Source organism: Musa acuminata, chromosome BXJ2-7, assembly GCF_036884655.1.
Source record: "Musa acuminata AAA Group cultivar baxijiao chromosome BXJ2-7, Cavendish_Baxijiao_AAA, whole genome shotgun sequence".
Lineage (NCBI taxonomy): Eukaryota > Viridiplantae > Streptophyta > Magnoliopsida > Zingiberales > Musaceae > Musa > Musa acuminata.
This window is the reverse complement of record NC_088344.1, coordinates 8,906,888-8,928,209: the sequence shown is the minus strand read 5'-3', so window position 1 is coordinate 8,928,209 and position 21,322 is coordinate 8,906,888. Positions and strand designations below refer to the sequence as shown.

Here is a 21,322-nt window from a genome sequence, read left to right as displayed (position 1 = left end):
CTTCTTAAAACAAAAGATTCTCTCAAAGTAACATCGTTTTCCTGATTTCAAAGTGTAATACTTGTTGGCATCAACAAAAATGAAATACTGGGGGGCGGTGATGAATCAGAGGAATTGCAGGGTTGGAGCCAATGCCATGCTGAGGTATCAGAGCTGACTGTTTCGGTTCTACTAGCCAATGAAGCCAAGGTGAGCTTGGAAGTCAATGTGGGCAAATGGACGTAAGAAACACTGCAGTGCGCACCAATAGGCCGTCTCATGTCATCTCCGTGGATTGCCACATTGAATGGTTCTGCTTCGAAGTCTTGATCGGTGCATGAAAGGGAAAATTTGCGGATCCAAAATTGACAACTTTGTTCTTGTCATCCTCATAGCAAAAGATTTTGTATATTAATATTGATTCTGAACGTTCAAGACAAGTTATTGTACTACCGAAGCCCACAAATTCCACACTTCCCATTGACCGAATGCAGACTTCCAATCTCCTATTTAGCATGCCGTCCACCGCCCCTTCTCCGCCCGATTGTGGCTCTTCCTCATGGGCAACCACCGCGGCACTCACCACCACCACATAAGCTCCTTCAACCCCTCATGCTGCTTCAGACCTTCCCCAACAGAAGACACCCCAAAGAGATCAGCTCCGACTGACAAAACCTCTTACTCCTCTTCTCACTCGAAGCAGAAGCGCCTGTTCCGCATCGGCTCCTTGTCCTTCACCCTGTCGTCGCCGCGAATCAGCTGGATGGGCCAGATAAAGAGATGCAGGCCATCTTCTCACGACTCCTCCTCCTCCTCCTCCTCCTCATCAGCCACCACTTCGTCAACCAGGAGTGGTTCTTGGTCTTCCAGGGGGAGCAGCAAGTTAATAAGGATCACAAAGGTTCTCCTGGGGAGGAGTGCAAGCCCTCCGGTATCCCCGGGGGAAGGAGCTGACGACCACAGTGCGTCCGGAGTTAGCATCAGCGTTGTCGACATGGACCCGCCGCTCCCGGTGCTGAGGCGAGCTGCAAGGAGTGAGGAATCGAACAGTTTGTGGGAGAGGAGATGTGGTGGAGCTGCACTCAGGGGCCTCCAGACTCAGCTGCCGCAGCAGCAACTCTGTGCTGTGGTGTTCTAGCTTGATTTGTCGATGGAGTTTCCTTAGGAGATGTGATCATGTGAGCCACCGATGCCTATGCTATTCTTCATCTTCATCAGTGAAGACTAGTTTGTTTAGACGATGATGAACAGGAACAGCTTCCAAGTTGCTTAGGAAACTCTTCGATGGACGTAAATTGTTGATGATTCATGTATAAACTGGTTGAGAATTAGTGAGCCACCACTCTGGGTGTTGATGCTGCTATGATCAATCTAATCTTTCCTTCTTTGTTGTGCTTCACATTCCTCTCCCTTTCTCCACCTCGTAATTGGCGAAGGTATCTGTGTTGTAGTGTCATGCGTCTGATACCGCAAGGTATCAGAGGCAACCGACACGGGACAGGGGGCAAAGCGGGTCGGGTCGGGTCGGGTAATGTTCTCTTCCGCCCGAATCCGTTTCCATGTCGGAGCAACAGTGTCCGTCTGGTTCATTCCATTTCGCAGTTACATAACGGCGATCTTTGGTTCCGAAACCCATCTGCGTCGCCGCCGAAGCGCCTCCCGGACGCAGACGCTGCCACCGCTGCGATCTCTGTGCCGCCGACGCACCGCACCGGTGCGCGGCCCGGCTTCTCCGCTGCTCCTACCTCAAGCCGCCGGCCGACGGTTGCGTCGTCGTCAACGTTGGTGGCGCCGCCGCCACGGTGACACCGTCCCACCGACCTCTTGGTCGCTGCCTCTGCCGCTGCCATCCATCTAAAAGAGTTCCCCATTAGCAATTCTTGAGAGGTATCGGGAAGCCAATAGTTTTTGATCGCCAGGTGCTTGTTAAATTGTCTTTGACATGGTATATAGTGTCACAAAGCGACGCTCTATTCTGCGTTGAATTCTCTCGCGTTCATAGGGAGTCCGAGGGGTCATTGGCCTTTTCGTCGTCAGGCGCAGCAAAGATTCCCTTCGCCGCCACTTGCAAATGAACGCCGCTTCTGCTCCTTCCAAGCTCTATTCTGGTAACTCCGTTTCCGTCATCTCTCTCTGTCTCTCTTTCTCTCTCGCGCGCTGTGCCTCTCTTTTTCTATCTCTAATGGGCTTCCTCCTACTCTTCCTCCTATCAAACCTTCAGATGACGTCAGTCTCATCGTCGTCCTCCTCGATGCTAACCCCTTCTTCTGGGCGTCCTCAGCTGCCGCCGCTGGCGACTCCGCCTCCTCGCACCACCCCACCACCACCCTCCCCTTCTCCAAGCTTCTTAATCATGTACGCCCTCCCAATCTCTGCCTGAATGGTGAGGAATCCCATCAAGACCTGAATTCTAACCCCAAGATTCGGTCTTTATCAGGTCATCCCATTGCTCAATTCCCTTCTCCTCCTCAACCAGCTCAACCAGGTCGTCCTTGTTGCCACCGGCGTCAACTCCTGTGGCTACATCTACGACTCGGGAGACGGTGGAGGGGGATCAGCATGTGGGAGTGTGCCCGCCATCTGCTCGGAGATTCTTCGTAGGTTGGAGGAGTTTGTGGTCAAGGACCGGCTCCAGGGGAAGAGCCCCGACAAGGTGGTCGCCACTGGTGTATCTTCCTTGCTCTCTGGATCGCTCTCTCTTGCACTTTGCTGTATCCTTTGATGGTTTCTTTGCTTTTTGAAATGTTTTTTCTTTTTCTTGTGGGTGTATGGTCCTTGATTGTGGAACAGATATACAGAGGGTTTTCAGATCCAGAGCTCGACATCCACAGCCTCGGGTAAGTTCAACATTCTGTTCTATTCTTCTTGTTTTCATAAGATTTGCTACTTCTTAAATATCTTTGTTATAATATAAGCCAAAACATGTTTGGATAATGCGAAGAGAATTTTCTGTGCATATGTAATTTTATACATCTTTAAGGGACATTAAATAATTCTTGATATTCTGAAGTTAGCATAACTTCTTGATATTAAACTACAGGGATATTAAATAATTCATGGATATTCAATGTCTTTACTCATTTTTCTGAACTGTGAAGCTAAGATCTCATTAAACAGGGAGAAGTAATCAGATGAGACGAGCATATTATGCTAGTTAAAATATAGATCCACTTTATGGTTATAAAATACTATGCTAATCGAAGAACTGTTTTGAACATGTCACTTATTACTTTTGACACGGTTGGACAATAGTGCCATCAACTCTTAAGAAATTTTGACATGCATGAAAGGACTTGGTGTTTACAAGAAAAACCTTGTAGTCCTCGGGGAGACATGGTTGGCATACTCATGACGTAGGATAGCTCAGGGAGCCATTTCACTCAGGTATGCCATTGAGTAGTTTGCCTAGGCATGCTCTTGGTTTCATCCATGCATGACAACAGTTTGCCATAAGTTGGGACTAGTGAGAACAGTCTTCTTCTTGATGATGAAATTCAAAATATCTTTATTATAGTTCTCAATGTCATTTAAGAAGTTACTGACATGTCTTGGTGTAACTTTAGCCAGGTGATTGTAATAGAATTAGATAGTTGAAGTAGACAGTTGCTTTTAGCTGTTCAAAAGGATATGCTTGAGCTTAAGAATTCTGCTCTGTTTTCCCTAAAATTGGTAACTTCTGATGTTGCAAAATTGTAGCTTTGTATGCTTTAATATGTTATTTCCACCAACACAAGTTAAGTTTTCCGATTGTTGTAATTTGCTGGTTAATTCATTCAATGCTTATTAGCTGTAATTTATCTATTATGGTATAAATTGTTTCTAACGTCTTCAGACAGATTTTATGCCTGCAGGGATCTCCAGATGGACCCGAACAGTATGTTATCCATGAAACATAGTGATATTGTGCATTCCTTCTTATATATTTGTTTCATCTCTGAGGAGGAGTATTGGCAGATATGTTGCAGTAATGAATGCAATATTCTCAGCGCAGCGTTCCATGGTACGCTGTGCCAAAATTAATATTATAGAAATATTTCATCTGCACTATTTGTACTTATCATTTGATAATATTGAAATGTATATCATGGTGATTGTTGAAAACATGTCTATGTTACATATGGTTCATAGATCTAGTATTGCAAATTCATTATAGTTAGGTTTCTGAGACATTCTCTTTATTATTGCATTATTTTCATAATTACCAGTAGAAAGCTTCTGCATCTTATTTGTTGGATTGACTATTTTATAGCTAGATTTTTCAAAACGTTTGTTGAACTGCCAACTTAGACAAGGATGGTACATCTAGTCTTCTAAGCTTCATTCAAATTAACTTCATTCTCCTTAGTAGTTCTGTAGGGTATTCTTTGGCAGGTTTACAATCTATTAAACACATCTTCTGAATTATCTTTACATCTTCTCCTTCTTTTCTCTTTAAATTGACAAAACAAACCAGGATATATGACCGATTATCTAGGTGCTTCAGTATAAAATGTGGGATGAAACTTCAGGACTCTAGAAAACTGACTGGTGGTCAGATACGACTAATCCTCTGATCTAGATGAGGATTTATTTTGATATAAAACAATGTAGGAATTCATGTTCTACATGAGGTTGCAAATTCTGATGCTCGGTTGATGAAACTTAAAAGCATGGAACCATTTTGAATCTGGTTTGGGTAAGTAGGTTACCAAAATACAAGTCTCACTCAAGCTTATATTTCTGATTTTTAACAACCTTTGAAAAAGCTATGGACTTTATTATGAACTTTGTCACTTATGTTAGCTGAGCAACATCTGGTTGTACTAATTTTAAAATAAAGTTTTATAACTAACATTGGACACCTCCAAAAGAATCTCATTGGTAAGTTTCACTCTGCAGCAAAGTGCATTTAAAACAGGGGAGTGGCCTGCACTTCTCATCTTAGCAAATGGGGGGCTGCGTATAGTGTTGACACCACTTTTTCTTGACTTTGTTTGAATTGATTTACATGTGCATTATGTACTTTGTTAATCCTATCAATTTCAAGTTTACTTTATAAAATTATTTTTTAAAATGTTCAGAACTTCAATTATTTTGCATTCTTTGCTTTTGATAAGTGACTACTTCATTAAAGTAGTGAACAAATCATTGATCTCTCAGATACCCATTGATTCCTGTGTCATGGGGGTTCAACACTCTGCTTTTCTTCAACAGGTTAGTTTATACAGTCCTTTAAGCTCCAGTAGCAATCTCAGTTTTTTTATAATTTAATTCCAGCACTATCAACTGTAATGAGTTTATTGCAATAAATTAACTTACAGGCTTCTTATATCACTGGTGGAGTTTATCTGAAACCACAGCAGTTGGATGGGCTATTTCAATACCTTTCGGTAAGCTATTACTTCTATTTTTCTGTTTGGTTACTTCAAGAGGAGAGGAGTATCCTTTTAAATGAGTTGGAAAAGTAACAAGTTGCACAAGTTAAGAAAATTTCTGTTTAGTTACTTCTACAGGAGAGGATATAAATGTTATAAACGCATACTCACCTGATATCAGACTATTTCTTGCATATGACTGTCGTTTGAACTTTAGTCGTGCTTGCTAGATAACTGCTACTTGTAGATATCATACCGTGACCATATTTGACTAGTGAACTGTTATGGATACTTTTGCCAACTTACATAACTTTACATCAAGATATCACAGATTCTACAATTGTATGAAGGGTACCTTAGGAGATTTCACTCTAGTTGCTGCCAGCATTTTTTCTATCCATCATCTGGATACTTTTTTGAATATGGTGGTTTCAACGAACAATGGACTTAAATATTTTACTTTTTAACAGGCTTTTGTTTAATAGATTGTAATTAGCTATTTTCTGAATGTGATTTTGTTGATATATATCCACCTTTACTTTGGAATATTATTGAGAGAGTTGAGGGGAACACTTCGCAAATATGTTATTGCATTTGAAGGAATTAACTGGTGGCAGTATAATCAGTATTTTTTAGTTACTGGCATTTACAGTTTATGATCTGTAATTTTTAGTTATCTTATTGGCTGGGATAGCTATGAATTATTTCTGTTTTCTACTCATCTCGTACCATGTTTATTTGACCTCTGGTGAAAAATATGCAGGCCGTTTTCGCAACTGATTTGCAGTCACGCAACTTTTTGCAACTTCCTAAACCTGCAGGAGTTGATTTTCGTGCTTCGTATGTGCTTGCAACTTTTCCATCTGAATGAATCCTATTTTTCTATATTGTTTCCTTGGGTCTTTGTTTATTATGCAACTTATTGTTTTATTTTCTCAGATGGTGCTTTGTAAAGAAGAAACTTATGGTTGAAAACTTGTTTGGATGCAAAGTATCTCTTTTCAGAAAGAGGAGAATAGATACAACTAGAAATACTTAGCCTATTCTGACTTTGTATTTTGTTGATATGCTTGACATAAAATAATCTGCTCTAGCTTCAAGGGCTTCCTATCATTTTTCATATCTGGACTACCATGACTGTTATTATCAATGTCACTTTTGGCAATAGCCTGCTACCTGCTATCATGGTTCATGAACTGGCTGATGCTTATCCAGACAATTAGTTGAGTCCTATCCCAAATCTTTGATCTTTCTGGGTTCGGTGAGATCGGTTGGATTTTGAGTGATCCTGAGCCAGTCCTGTTTGGTCTCTATTCAATCATGGTGGTCCACCTTAAACCGACTGGTCAAGTTGATACCTGCAGTCCTGTCAGTCCCAGCCGATCTTGCCTATTCGTGGTTAATTTCCATCAGATTTCATAAATCCTGACCAACATCCATAGAACACTGATCAATTTCTAGCTCATCGTGTTGGTTCTGGTTGATGTCTTGATCATCTTAAAAAATCTGTTCTATTATTTGATTTGGCCAATTGTGACCAACCACTAGCCTTGCATCTGGCAATGCATATGATCACTTATGCCATCAACGCAACCACCAATGCAACATAAAATTCTCTACTTCAATATTGGTTATCTGTGTTCATAATGTCTTGAGCACGAGGATAAAGGAATTTCTGTGATTTATGATGGCATTCTTATACCTTTTTGTATAAGGATAAGTGGATTCACTTGGTGATGGTAACTAACTATGGTACAGACAAGATTGGTCTGGTACTCATGTACACTCTTCTGTTTGGGTGGTTTATGGTTTGCTCAGAAAGTAATGCTATCCTATCATTCAAAATGGGGAAGAAACAATAAACAGAAATGATCGGAATGCCTTGTCAACTATAGGGGTTTCGGTCTAACCAACAAATGAAGTTATATGAACAAGTATATAAATTTGAGGAGTTATCAGCTGAGAATCTCAAAAGACAGATTTAAGCTAGCTGTGATGATTTAATGAATTGACTTATGATGTTGAAATCATTTACCTAGGGTAACATATAATCAGATGTGAAGAATCTCTACCATATTTTTATGTGATCGATATGCAAATGGTTTTATGGTATATGAACCTTTGTGCATAAACAATCTAGCTTGGTCCTCGTTGCTAGATTTTCCCTTTGAACTGACAGCCATATTCCCCTGCATTCTTGGTAAGTGTATCATTAACCTGGCATTGACATAGAGATGTTTGGTACCATGGATATTGCTGTTGCACATTTAATATTTACTACAATATCTTGCTGTCTTCACTCATCATCTAATATTTTACTGCATTGATACTTCACCCCAACTTTGTCACAGATGATTTTTCAAATTGCACAAGGCACCTACTTTCTTAGTTATTTGTCTGTTAAATATCTCAAGCTTCACAATTACCATGTGATCAATTTTGGTTCAGCAATTATTGTTTCTTCTTGCCAATTTTCTAATGCATCAAGATGATTAATTTGAGGTGGTCCATATTTCTTTTCTGCAAGTGTCTTTTTCTTTAGTCTCTGCTAATTGATAAGCTGTATTGAGACAGATGATCGTGTCAACTAATGCGTTTATGGCTTCTATGCATTGTCTGCCTATTCAGGCTCACATATAGATTAGCACAAAGATACAAACATCAAATCAAGAGACTTTAGTTATAATTCATTGCCCAAATAAAAAAAAGAACCGAGGGACTTCTGCAGATGTTTTATTATTTTCTTTGGTAATCAACATGAAAATTGTACCAAAATTGAGAAGTAGTACATGAATAACCAACCTAAATAAGTGTTATTATTGTTGGTTCACATGAATTAAAATAATCTTGAAATGCTTGGTTGTACAAAGGACTTACCATTTCTTCAAATTTGTGTAAAAGTGGATGGTGTGAAAATTCTGGAGAACGAATGTACTGCAATATTGGTATTTAGTGATCATCAGTTAAACTTGATGTTATATTGGTGTAATCCTGGGATGTTAGGAAGGTTGAAATTGTTTTTCCAGGTATATTATTTACATAAACCATTTCCATTCAAATATATACTTCTACCTGAACATAAGTATTGTGCTCAATCACCAGTCCTGACATGTTTCATGTAATTGTACATATTAATTTCTGTCATTTGGCATGCTGTTTACATAAACCATTCTATTGCAATATGTATGCCCATCTGAATGTAATGTGCTCAATTACCATCCCCCATATGTATTATTATTATTATTATTATTACTTTTGTTTTGTTTTATGTAATTGTACATATTCTGATATATTTCAGTATTTTTCTGGTTCATGTAGATGTTTCTGCCACAAAAAGACAATTGACATGGGCTATGTATGTTCAGTTTGTTTGTCAATATTTTGCAAGCATCACAAGAAGTGTTCCACCTGTGGGTTAGTATTAATTTACACAAATAAATTTCACTCTTATAGAAACTCAAAATGCAAACCATTTACATATGATTTTTGTTTTTTTTATAAACCGCATTAGCAGTTGATCACATGAATATATTTGTTTTTCCCATTTTTCTTTCCTCATCATGATTTTCATGTCACATGCTGAGATTGCCACACTGCAATTAGGCATTCCCTTCTGTATGACTTATTTATTGCACAACATGCATATACAATCATGTGGCAATGACAAATCTTCTGGTGAATTGTACTATGATGCATGGACAAGGTCCCAGATCCTTGTAACTTTGTGATGATGAACGGGCAGTGCTGATCATACGTATATTATTACATACATATTTCCAGGTATCAGTTTTTTGCAAGATTAGTTGTACGATGGATCTTTGTTCTAATCGTCTATTTTAGCCAGTATTACATGGTTACTGGTTATCCTTTCAGTCTGTTAGAAGGGACATGCAAATTATGGCTTGGGTATATGACCAGTTTTACATATTAATATGTTGGGTAGTTAAAAAAGGAGCATGTCTGAAATATAGTGTTGCTGAGATAAAGATGTTAAGATGGATGGGCATTGTACCTTAAAAGATGGAACCAGAAACATCTGCAAGTATTTAGATGAAGATTTTACCATATAAGGATAATGTGAAGAAAAATAATCTTATCTGAATGATTGAATCACATGAATAAAATTTTCTTTGTACGCAAATCTAACGTGACTTGATGTCCGAACAAGCCCTGGATAGTGTGAACTAGTCTTTGGTGCCGAGCTTACATCGAATCATTATGTCTATTTTTTCAGTAATGTTTGACAAATTTAGGAATTGCTGATATTGTTCATCAGTCTCATCGATATAACAAGTGTCCTCTCAATTTAGCTCACCAGGTTGTGATCTAACTTGCTGTATTTTGTTGGTACAACTCAGGTCTGATTTCAGTCAGGGGCCTACCGATGCTAATGCGTCATCGGATAGAAAGAGAAAGACTTCAGAGGTGCAGCCATGAGCAGGAGGCAAAATGCACATGAATTCTCTGTATTATTTAAGTTCATTGTGACGTTCAATACATGAGAGTTCCTAGGGCTAATCTGCTTTGTTTCTGAACAATTCTTTTTGCTGGATTGATGCACAAGCTTTTCAAACAAAGATTTATTTTCATTGTGAACCTTGCAAGGTTTAGAAGTCGATCACCTTTTGTGGTGGATTAAAGATAGGGAGATGAATCACCTTTTGCCATAGATTGTATGTATGTTCTGATGGTGAGTGCCAGTGCAATTGCTTCATCACGTCTTCGGTTCCGTTCAACCAGACATCCCCTGCCTCTGCCTCCCATTTGAGCTGCATTTACATCGGAAGTCACAAGCAGAGAGTCTAATATGATGCTACGAGAACTGGGAAGCTGTTCTTACCATGATATCATGACCACCACGGTTCTTCGTTAAACCCTTGGCAGGTCTGTAGGTGTGTCGCAGCTGACGAAGACCTGCACTCCCTCGTCGCTCAGGTCGATCGGGGGTTGCATCTTCCCCGCCCTGCAAGTGCCCACTCTTTGTGGATCGTCTTTCCAAGTTTGACTCTCGGTGGCAGGAATGAGCATGGAGTCGGTAACCATGGGAAGAGACACCACCACCATTTGACACCAGGTGGAAGAAGAAGAATCGCTACTTGGCATCAGGTGGATCACCTGCGTGTGATGCAAGAAGTTGGCGGCTAACTTGACACTTGGCACGGTTGACTTGGTTGACCAGGCTCACAACAACAAGTCAATCCTCCGGAAGTCGTAGTCCACCTTGGTAATCTCCTGACTCGTTCCCTCTGCCACGACGGATTCTAAATCCCAGTATATGAACATGTCCATCCATAGCCATATTATTTCCGCACTGCACTATTGCTTTTCTTGATGCCATCAACTGTGCTATCTGCCATAGAGTTATGAGTTTTAGCAGTCTCATCTTTTGGCAGACTAAGCATATCGATCTGCCTTTTTTAGGGACACAAAACCATGGAACAAAAAGATTTGGTCGTAACGACGTGCTATATCTAAAATTCCTTTTCATTAAACAGTTATATTTTAAGAACCACAAAGGTGGATTATTATTATTATTAATAAGGGTTTCACGTTATCTTTCTTGTGCATTTAATGCTTACTCCCATTTGGAACGTTCATTAATCACGGCATTGATATGAGCTAGAAAATAATGGAAAGAGAATAGAGAAATATTCATTACATAACCTTGAACCTTGGAATGTTGGGATCACTCGAGTGAGCCCGTCTCCTCTGGCCATGGAAAAAGCAAACCGGGTGGGATTGGGTTACACATACTGTATGTCAAGTTGGTCGGCCTGACAAAATTGACTCTATCAAAGGGGTCAAATTGAAGCTTACCAAATAGGATTCAATCGACTCGAAGCTGCTGCTTCGAATGGTAACCACCACATGCGAAATATAATAAGTGCAGCGTCAAGCTTTTACCGAACGCAATCGAATTCATTGGCCCAATCCCAAAACCGCTGCCGATTACCACCACGAGAGTTACATGCATCAGCGAAGCGTCGCTATGACCGAGTAATCAACGCCTCTCGATGCAAGCGTGTGAATCGTGCGTTGGCGTCTCACCTAATCTCAACCCCCAATTCCATTTGCTCCGAGTAATATATATGATATGTGGTCGTTTCCCACATTCACCTCCCCCCCCCTCTCTCTCTTTCTGTTGTTCTTCTTGGTTTGAGCCCGATATCGCGCTCCCGAGAGAAATAGGAGGCAGGAGAGAAGGAGAAGAGGGCGAGGAGGAGAAGGGGATCGGAGTCGATCGGGAGAGAGAAGGAAGCGGGGAGGGCGATCTCGATGGGGGACGCGTACTGCCCGGACTGCAAGCGGGGGACGGAGGTGGTGCTCGACCACTCGGCGGGGGACACGGTGTGCTCCGAGTGCGGGCTGGTGCTGGAGTCGCACTCCGTCGACGAGACCTCCGAGTGGCGGACCTTCGCTAACGAGTCCGGAGACAATGACCCTGTCCGAGTCGGCGGGCCCACCAACCCCCTCCTTGCCGACGGCGGCCTCTCCACCGTCATCTCCAAGCCCAACGGCGCCCAGGGCGACTTCCTATCCTCCTCCCTTGGCCGATGGCAGAACCGTGGATCCAACCCCGACCGATCCCTCATCCTCGCCTTCAAGACCATCGCCACCATGGCCGACAGGTTCGCCTTCTTCCGTTCTCGCTTTTCGCTACCGACTACTATGCCGATCTTTTTAGCTAAAGGTCACCGTTTCCGTATGAATCTGGCGTGAAGAGACGCCTTTAAGGATGGACTCTGACCCTTGAACGAGTATGAATTTTGGGATTTCCTTCGATGGCAAACCTAGCGTGTTATTGGATGACGAAAGATCTTTGACTTGTAGAATCATTAGACGTGGCTCTTGTCTAAATCGAAAATCTGGTTGCAGATTCATGGATTAGGAAGGATCTTCCATATCCCGAATTGTTAAAGAGTCCGTTGTTGCCTGTATTAGAAGGTTTCCTGCAAATTTTTTAATAAGGAAATTTCTTCTTTTTCTAGAGTCATTAGATTTGGTTGGCACCATTAGATTTGGTCTGTTACAGAAAGATAAAATTGGATCTCTAGATACGTTTCAATCTCTGTATGCTATGAATTTAATGGAAGAGAGGACAAATTGGGACAACTTTGTAGTGACATTTGATTCTTCCATCTTGGTTCTTTGATCGTTATCTGTACTGCCATTGTGCTAATCTAGAAAATAACATTTTGTATGTGAAGGAATTAAGAGGAAGGAAGACCAAGGGAAAATTGTGGTTGGGTTAACTCTCCATGCCATCTCTGACAAATAACTGATTTAACCAAAGAGTGAAATCGTAATATAGTAACAACTCTTGTTAAGTAGACTGGAGAGTTAATAGTGTAGGATATAGGGAGTTCTCCATTGCTTTAACAACCACAATGTTTCTATTGTCAGATCTGATCTTTTGATGTACATTTTTTATTTGAATATATTTATGTATCTTTGGAAACCTTTTCTTTTTTTCTCTCATGTGTCTACCTTAGCATAATGAAATGGCTTCTTGATGTAATATCTATGTGGTTGGAAACATTTTTAAGAATATAAATGACATTTATGGACATTCCTTTTTTTAGTTAAAATTTTAAGAGATTTGGGTCAGGTTAGAAAGTTCAGTGTTTAGAATAACATTGACACTTCTTTCGATTTACTATATATTCAGATATTACACAAGTTCTGATCCAGTGGTTTTTGTTTTCCAGGTTGGGTCTTGTTGCGACTATCAAGGTACAAGGTCTCCCTTGACATTGTTCCAAACCTCTTTTACCTCTAATTCTTTTCCTGGAGGTAGACCATGAAATGATGCATCTTACTGGATAAGCTTATGGCTCATGATAAACTAGCAGTATGCTTGAAGTTTTCTGTATGCTAACTTTCCATGAGTTTGGTAAGGAATGAGGATGAGATGGGTCAAAGTTTCTCTGTCTGAATCCTTTTTCATTGATTGTTTCTTTAAGTTCTATCTGCACCATGTTATCTCTTTGTCTATCATTTATTTGTTTGGTTGGAAAGGGACAATAACTGCAAATCTTCGTGACAATAGATAAATTAGATTGAATGAAACATAAAGCTCCGTTGGCTTTTAGACTCATTTACGAGGAATACAAGACAAGATGCTTTATGCAGATGATGGTTTTGTCATTCTTCAGTCCAAAGAGTTTTAATCTCAAGTAACTATTTTATTCTACTTTTCATGAAAATGTTTTTTCTATATTTTCTTTGTTTCTATTAACATAAAATATTTTTTATAATTTACAACAATATTCAATCATTGTGCGCTTAGATGCTAGATGACTACATTGGTTCCATTCAACAGCTTCGTAATATTGAGATGGTCAAGATGTTCATAGCTTTTCATCTTTGGGCCACTTTGAAAGTGATACTGCATAATTATTTTGGTGTTATTGTTTTGCTTACTCTGTCAACACCTTGCTTGGGAGCTAGGACTGCTAGGCTTAAAAAATTGGCAAGGCGCAGCTGTTTTTCTTGAAGACTTAAGTATTCAAAGTCCTTTTACTGATTTTTATGATTTCACAAATCACAATAGTTGCAATTTATCTACTTATGAGTCGAATGGCATTGCAAAGGTGCTGTAGGGGATTGAAGATTGTAAACTCTTAAACATTCAGTTATTTGATCTTAGATGTAGGTACATGGTGGTAATTAATATGGTACTTGTGTAGATGAAGACTTCTATATGGCAGGTCAGCATGCAGAAGAGTCTGATATGGAAATAAGTATCACTTTATGGGAACCACAGAATTTTAGAAAGGAAACAATCTTGTTCAAATGAGGAACATGACTTGGACAACTTTATGATGATCTTTTTTGTATGTCTATTCTCTTCGCTACTAGCTCGAAATATATGTTCTAGAAATGAAATATCAGTTGGACTGGTATGTATTGAACAATATTTATCAGTCTGACCAAGGGGTAGTAGTGGACCATATAGGTTGCTCCTGTTCAATATTTAATATCTTTTTTTGGGTAATACTGATTATACAGGTTAGTATAACTTGCAATATACTGATACCATGCCTTTTTCAATCAATTATAGAAACCTGCATACCGGAATTTAAACCCTTGATAATTCTGATTGGTCTTTTGATGATGTAATTTCTTCAGGACATGCCAGAGTTGGCTTGTGATCCTAGAACAAAATTCTTCTCAGGTTCTCTATCTGCGAACTTTATAAGCCGTGTCACAAAGATATCACACACACACTCTCTCTATCTCTCTCTTCACCTTCTCCAAGTTCTTTCTTTCATTGTCTCTATTACATTGGCCACCCACCCAACCAGAAATTCATGCTGCTGACAATAGCAACATATGAAAATCATAACAAAAAAGTCATATTTCAGGATATTTATGTAATTCTATCATAATTTATGATTCTGAGCAACAGATTTTGCTTTTCAGACTAAACATGTTCTTATATGTCAAAACCCTGACTCTAAGCTGACCTCTTATTGTCTCCTAACATGGGAATCAGTGCTCTGGTAGTACCGACGTCAGCCATTTTTTAGCAGTATCTGAGAGCCAAAAACCATGATCTTTTTTCCTTAGTTATGTGCATTGACATCGTGATTCAACTTGTAGATCTTTGGTTACATCGGACATCATTTGTTTGCTCCTTTTGGATCCTGTTTGTCAAAATATCACCCTGCAACAGGAAATCCAACTCTATTTCTGTGAATTTATTAAGTCTATTCTTCATCATATGGATAACTTATTGGAACTTTTATGCCACCTGTTTTATCCTTGACAATTTAGTGGAAATCAATTTTTATCTGAGTACCATCTGTTAATATTCTAATGACATCTTTAATTCTGAATAGTTGCTGACAATAACATCTGAGTAAGCTAAACATGTACAGTGAAGAATATTTAGAAAAATTCTTATTCCTTTGTAATGGTCTTCTATCCCCTTGCTTAGGATCGAGCCAATGAGATATATAAGAAAGTTGAAGATCTGAAGTCTGTTAGAGGGCGAAATCAAGATGCAATTTTGGCTGCATGTCTATACATTGCTTGTCGGCAGGAGGACAAGCCTCGTACTGTAAAAGGTTACTTCTTTCTAATTCTCTGTGTATTCTGGTTTTCTTCTCTAGTGGGTATCACTAACATGTATTTTCTATTTAATTAGAGATTTGTTCTGTTGCCAATGGTGCTACAAAGAAGGAAATAGGTCGGGCCAAAGAGTTCATTGTCAAACAGCTTGAAGTTGAGATGGGGCAATCTATGGAGATGGGTACAATTCATGCAGGAGATTTCTTGGTTAGTTTGAGCAAATTCTGCCAATTACTTTCTTTTGCCACATAAAATTGAATAATCTTGTTTTTTTATTCTTGATTCCTAATTTTTTTTCTTTTTCTTTTTTGCTTGTGTGTCTTTAGTTGTTTAATATGTATACTTATCATTTATCATAACTTTCTGCTGTGGTCCTTGCAGAGGCGGTTCTGTTCACATCTTGGCATGACTAACCAAGCAGTTAAAGCGGCTCAAGAAGCAGTTCAAAAGTCAGAGGAACTTGATATTCGGTATTACACTTGAAATAGCTTGATAAAGCTGATGGGCAACTGCATTTTAGTATTTTGCTTTCTCAGACAGAAGAACCTGACATAAGACGTTTCATTTTTAGAATATTTTGACATAAATAGGATGCTGCCTTTTAGTCTTATAGACTTTTCATTTAAGGTTGTGGTTTTAGCCTTGAGTTCAAACTGGTACCAAATCAAGCAATCCTATGTTTTTCAAAGATTGCGCATGGCCAACTGATTGTGCTCGAAGAGTTTGAGATTTAGTATGACCGATGATGCTAGTCCCAACGGAGGCCTCATTGTCGGTGCTACCACAGCTTGCTAACTTGCTGATTTCACACCTAATACAGAGGCTATATTGTCTTGAAAGTTTTTAATCCTCAGGGAACGGTACTTAAATTTTATAAAGCAGTTTACAGTTCTCAGTACATGTTGCTAGGAGAAAACGGTCAAGTCATAAGCTTATTCCATATTCATGCAACTTTTGTTTCATTTTGTGATAAATCAATCAGTCATCAGAACATATCAACATTGTTCATATGATTCTTCTCTTTGAAAGCTTGATGACCTTGTTAAATTGCAGGAGGAGTCCCATCTCAATTGCAGCAGCTGTTATTTACATGATAACCCAGTTGTCTGATGACAAGAAGCCCCTCAAAGGTTCTTCAGTCTCATTATCAATTCTGTCACCATTATTATTCTTTAACATTAATGTATTTATTCTTTAACATCAACATTTTTCTGCAGATATATCCCTTGCAACTGGTGTGGCAGAAGGCACCATAAAGAACTCCTATAAAGATCTTTATCCTTATGCTTCGAGGATCATTCCTACCTTTTTCGCCAAGGAGGAGGATCTAAAGAACCTTTGCAGTCCGTAACTTGTTCTGTGATCGATGCTATCATCTTTATCGCAGAAGACCTAAAGAATCTTTGCAACTGCAAATTATTCAGACGCAAGGAATTTGAAATTTTTAGATTTTCTGCCGAGAGGAATGCTGCATTAAGCATAATATTTTGCTAATAGGTGTATAAGAATTTAATTCTTGCCTACCAAATTGATTTTCACAGGTGCATTTTTCTCTTTTAAGATGAACTTGTGGGTCAAATTAAATGGAAAAGCATTAGATGTTTAGTGAATCATTTAGAGAGGCAGTAAGCAAAGGCTTTCGGTTCTTAAATGAAGAAAATTGGCCTGTCATAATTTTCACTTGCAATCTCTCTCAGATGCTTATTTCTTTTCCCAAAAAGGAAACAACTGTGTGTTATCTTATCAAAGATTGAATAAGAACACAATTTAAGTTGTTTTGCAAGCACAATTTAAGATGACCAAATGTTGATCATGTTTTCTTCCCAATTAGAACAAGCAATCTCTAAAAGAAATATTTGGAGCCTTTTTTTGAACTGATAAACTTCAGTTTACTCTCTTAAATTCTTATATTATTAAGATCCTGACTATGACTTTCCTAACATCATATAAGCTGGATTGATCTGCTATGATATGTTGATTCTTGAATAAGATATCTTATCCAAAGGCTTATTGCTGTCCAACAACAAATTAAGCCCAATTTTTCACATACCACATCATGATCTAATATTTCTGATCTCATCTCAGTAACTTGAAAGAGTTCCTCAGCTTTCTTTCACTTGAGAGCCTCCGGGCGAAACGAAAGAGGGCTTCTTCGTTCGTTTCCTCTGCTTCACATGGCTCGAACGTTCCATTCTCTAAGTTCACCCTCGATGCTGGCTTCTTAAGCAGCTCGTTGCCCATCTCCACCAGCTTCTCCAAGTTCTCCCTCGTCGATATGTCCACCGACGAGGCGTCGCCGACCAAAGTATCATCCTGCTCGAACTGACCACCGATTCACTACTACGGAAACGAGGGGTAGAAGCTATCGACATCTCTTCTGCAAGCAAGAACCCATTACCTGTATGCGTAGGTAATGCTCCTCGGAGTGGAGTGCTCGAAAGAGAACAGGTACGTGGATGTCCACCATGTCTGCACTCGCCTGAAAGAAGATGTCGATGATAGGAGTGCTTCCCTTGTTGTACAGCCACTCGAGCAAGCCCCACTTGGCGCTCTCTTGCGCGCTAAATTTCCCCTCTTGCTTGTTAGAACCATTCCCCAGAGAGATGACGAGGAACCTGCCGTTGTCCGCCGGCTGGATCGGAAAGAAGTCCGCATTCTCCATCAAGATCTCCTTCGTTACTTGGCTCATCGCAGTTAAAGTCTGTCCATCGTTCTGCGTTAGCTCCGTCCACCCTAATATTATGTCATGGAGATTCTTAAGTCTTACCGGGTTGTTTGCAGCCACACCACCGTCGACGAGGTTGAACTCCCGAGTGCCTCCTTGATGGTCTTCGGTCTGGAAGTAATGGCCAGGAAGATAAGTTGGTGCTGCAGACGTACCGATGCAAATGTCCGACAGGAGAGCGTCCTTCAACGGTGTGTACTTCGTCTGCAGTCACCATTCGTTCATGAATCGGGAGAACGTACAAGAAACGATCCATTCGACCGGTGAGAGAAGAAGGATGCGTACCTCAAAGGTCGAGAAGACGATGGGCTGCAGAAGCTTGATGTCGAAAGTGGGAATGACTATGTTGGTTAGGGTTTGGCTAAGCTTCGTGTCACCGAGCAGTTCTTGAATCTTGGAGTGCAGATACTTGCCGTCGTACTTGGGTCCAGTGGCTGCGTCAAACAAGTTCCACACGATACCAGCTCTGCATGAGGTGAATCATGGACGACTACTTAGTTTGAAGGATCACCATATCCGATCTGTGTCTTTGGAACTTCCAACGATGATTTGAGTCCATCATAAATCTATCTACGTATATAATTACACGAAGCTCACTTCTTTTGCGGGAAAAACTTGGGGCTATTATCCAGAAAAAACTGAATGATATCCTTCGCAGCAAAGAGCGGCCGGCCGTCGTTATTGGGTGCCGTAAGCATCGTAGTAACGAGGCCTCCGGTGCTCGTTCCAGCAATCACATCAAAATAGTCTGCGATTCTTGCATCCGGTCCGTCGAGTTCCTGAGATAAATCACACACCCGCCACCAAGTCAACCAAGACGTACGAGCATCGCAAGGAAGCATTACCACGTTGGAGGAGTGTGGATGAAGACCCAGAGAACGGTACTTGGAGCTTGGATTCGAGGAAGGCGAGGATGGTTGCGGGGATAAGCCCGCGCACACCTCCTCCATCTATGCTTAGAACCGTGACCAGCTTCCCCGGAGCAGGTGCAGGGTTCGAATCGATGCCATCACTGGTGTCTGCAGTTGGATCTTCGGCCATCGTCCGGGAGGGGGTTTGAGAGTCTTGTGGCATTCTTCTACACGAGATCTTTATACGAAAAGAAGGAAAGATCAAAGAAAGCCTTCCTGGATCTTGTTCAGCCATACCAGTCCAAGTGCCTTGTTATGGCATATATAGCCAACTCTAAATAGAAAATAAGCGAGTACAACTTGTGCCCCGGAGGTCACCATACAAAAAAAGGATGAAGAGCAGCACGTCATGCCTGCCTCCGGACAACATTTGACGTAGTCGTTCTGCATTCCACGGAGGATCATGGTCGTATTGCAAAGTATTAGCCACCGCAAGCATCTTCCTTTGGCCACCTCCGACCTTTTTTCGCATACGGGTCCGACCGGAGTATGGTAGATTTAGGCATCACCGATATCATTTTGACACTATCATTTTGACGCTAAAAGAAGAGCTAAGAATATTAGCTTATGGATCCACTCAATAAATGATCAAGTTGCTTTACTCTCGACACATAATACTTTCACAAGCTCGAATGCGGTGCTTGAAAGATATCTACGACTCCCCAAGTCTGAGTAATCTTACATGATTGGTGGATCGACAGATGCGTCTGTTGGCATTCTTCCAACTTGCAGTTATCCTACATAACACCTACGGAAATGTGTAACTTGTTGCATTAGTTTCCTGACTGTAAGCTACAACTTACAGTCTTTTTTATTGGTTGCGTCGGTGGGTGTGGAAAGAAATAGCCATCCTCTTCTAACCCCACTCTGTTGCATATATCAGAAACATGAGATTACAAGCTTAAGCTTATAAATACATGTAATCCACATAAAGAATTCTGATAGAATGTTGGGTAGTTTTTGATGATTTGCATGTGTAGAAGTGATGGCACGCTACACCTTCTAAAACTAGAACATGAATGAGTAAGAATATACTTTTCTGAATCGTTGTAAGAACTCTGTGGTTCCTTTTCCATATGTCTTAAGGAAATCGAAGAAGGACAAAACTAATATGAAAAAGGTAGGTCAGAAATATACATCCTACCGTTGATTCTAATGGGCATGATACAACCTGAACAGAAGGAGATGCAATGACAAGAATATTCAGAAACCGGCACTGGATGATATCGGATTGATTGGGAAAGATGGTAGTGATCGGTGCTCTTATTGAGAGAAAGATGGGGTCATTAGATTAGCTCATCATCGTTACATCAGATAAAAGAATACAATGAAGTAGTCACGGAAGAAAGCATAATGAACAAAGAACTAAAACCCTCACAATTTTGTTTGTCATGACACATGGAAATTGATTCTGACTTGGTTTCTTTTATGAGTATTGTCATGTCTTTATATCCTGTATTTTGCTTTGATCGAAGGGTAAACAATATTGATATCTTATACCTTGAATTTGAGAATGTCTTTAATTCATATCTCATATTATCTCACTTGGATCTACTCCTACAAAAGATTGTGTTGAGGGTGCCTTTGGCAAAGTCCCTTTGACTAGTTAAGTTAATTCAATTTGTTATAACCTAAAAAGATCCAATAAGAAGTCGAGTATTATAAATTTATTAGTTTAAAATGAAAATACACCTAAAATGATTTGCTTTATCTAGTGTTGGTTTTGTGATTGTGATTGTTACTTAATATTAAGCAATTTAATAAGAAAATATTCTTTTTTATACCATGCTGATGAAACATATCCGATTATTACTTCATCATCTTGGGGATGTAAATTGACACACCAATTCTATATCTCAAATTATAATTAATTAAAAATAATACTTATATTATCTATACTCTCATTCTTCTTCGGAGGTAAGAGATTCTCTATCTTATATCGTAACATTGATTTTACGGTATCAACACCTATTGTTTGTATAAAAATGAATTAAACAATATATCATATATCTTTTTGGGTTTGAGCGGAGGCATGAGAAAATGGGGGATGCTTTGGCCATGACGACCACCTTAGATGCTTTGATTTTTTTTTTTTTTCTTAGGGTGGATGTATCATGTACCAAAGGGATGATTTACGTGTATCATATATTTTAAATGATTTTTTCTTTTTGGGATAAATCACTTACAAGAGGGACACTAAGACATGTTAGAATACTTCATATGTTTTTTCTTTAACTAAAGTGAAAGTATCATGTTTGGATATACTAAATATTTTA

The 21,322-nt window shown here is 39.8% G+C and overlaps 3 protein-coding genes and 1 pseudogene across 6 annotated transcripts; 3 read left to right on the top strand and 1 right to left on the bottom strand.

Annotated features, from left to right (window-relative positions):
• Positions 1-538: 538 nt before the first annotated feature.
• On the top strand, positions 539-1,117 carry LOC135618064 (uncharacterized). The gene has a single exon (XM_065118964.1). It carries the CDS (start codon positions 539-541, stop codon positions 1,115-1,117), a length of 579 nt encoding a protein of 192 aa, XP_064975036.1.
• A 475-nt stretch (positions 1,118-1,592) lies between these two features.
• Positions 1,593-9,922, top strand: LOC135583257 (general transcription and DNA repair factor IIH subunit TFB4-like). Of its 4 annotated transcripts, none has more exons than XM_065116961.1 (12): positions 1,593-1,866; positions 1,982-2,087; positions 2,201-2,334; positions 2,417-2,690; positions 2,770-2,816; positions 3,816-3,853; positions 3,934-3,979; positions 5,119-5,172; positions 5,280-5,348; positions 6,097-6,173; positions 8,652-8,747; positions 9,692-9,922. In XM_065116961.1, the coding sequence occupies exons 2-12, from the start codon at positions 2,051-2,053 to the stop codon at positions 9,768-9,770; spliced, it is 951 nt and encodes a 316-aa protein (XP_064973033.1). In that variant the 5' UTR covers positions 1,593-1,866; positions 1,982-2,050; the 3' UTR covers positions 9,771-9,922. The 4 variants fall into 4 exon arrangements, with proteins under 4 accessions (XP_064973033.1, XP_064973034.1, XP_064973035.1 ...); XM_065116962.1 differs by having other exon boundaries at positions 1,933-2,087; XM_065116963.1 differs by having other exon boundaries at positions 1,593-1,898.
• A 1,526-nt stretch (positions 9,923-11,448) lies between these two features.
• On the top strand, positions 11,449-17,023 carry LOC135617061 (transcription initiation factor IIB-like). The gene is made up of 7 exons (XM_065116960.1): positions 11,449-11,962; positions 13,043-13,067; positions 15,277-15,406; positions 15,487-15,617; positions 15,792-15,880; positions 16,464-16,540; positions 16,628-17,023. Exons 1-7 carry the CDS (start codon positions 11,610-11,612, stop codon positions 16,759-16,761), a joined length of 939 nt encoding a protein of 312 aa, XP_064973032.1. The 5' UTR covers positions 11,449-11,609; the 3' UTR covers positions 16,762-17,023.
• Positions 17,024-17,486: 463 nt separating this feature from the next.
• Positions 17,487-19,176, bottom strand: LOC103991830 (patatin-like protein 2; annotated as a pseudogene).
• Between the last annotated feature and the right edge of the window lie 2,146 nt (positions 19,177-21,322).

Coding starts and splice junctions, on each gene's coding strand:
- LOC135618064 (XM_065118964.1), top strand. CDS start 539: ATGGGCAACCACCGCGGCACTCACCACCACCACATAAGCTCCTTCAAC.
- LOC135583257 (XM_065116961.1), top strand. CDS start 2,051: ATGAACGCCGCTTCTGCTCCTTCCAAGCTCTATTCTG. Junction 3,854..3,933: donor TCTCCAGATGGACCCGAACA/GTATGTTATCCA, acceptor GAGTATTGGCAG/ATATGTTGCAGTAATGAATG. Junction 3,980..5,118: donor TCTCAGCGCAGCGTTCCATG/GTACGCTGTGCC, acceptor TTGATCTCTCAG/ATACCCATTGATTCCTGTGT.
- LOC135617061 (XM_065116960.1), top strand. CDS start 11,610: ATGGGGGACGCGTACTGCCCGGACTGCAAGCGGGGGACGGAGGTGGTG. Junction 15,407..15,486: donor CAAGCCTCGTACTGTAAAAG/GTTACTTCTTTC, acceptor CTATTTAATTAG/AGATTTGTTCTGTTGCCAAT. Junction 15,881..16,463: donor TCAGAGGAACTTGATATTCG/GTATTACACTTG, acceptor GTTAAATTGCAG/GAGGAGTCCCATCTCAATTG.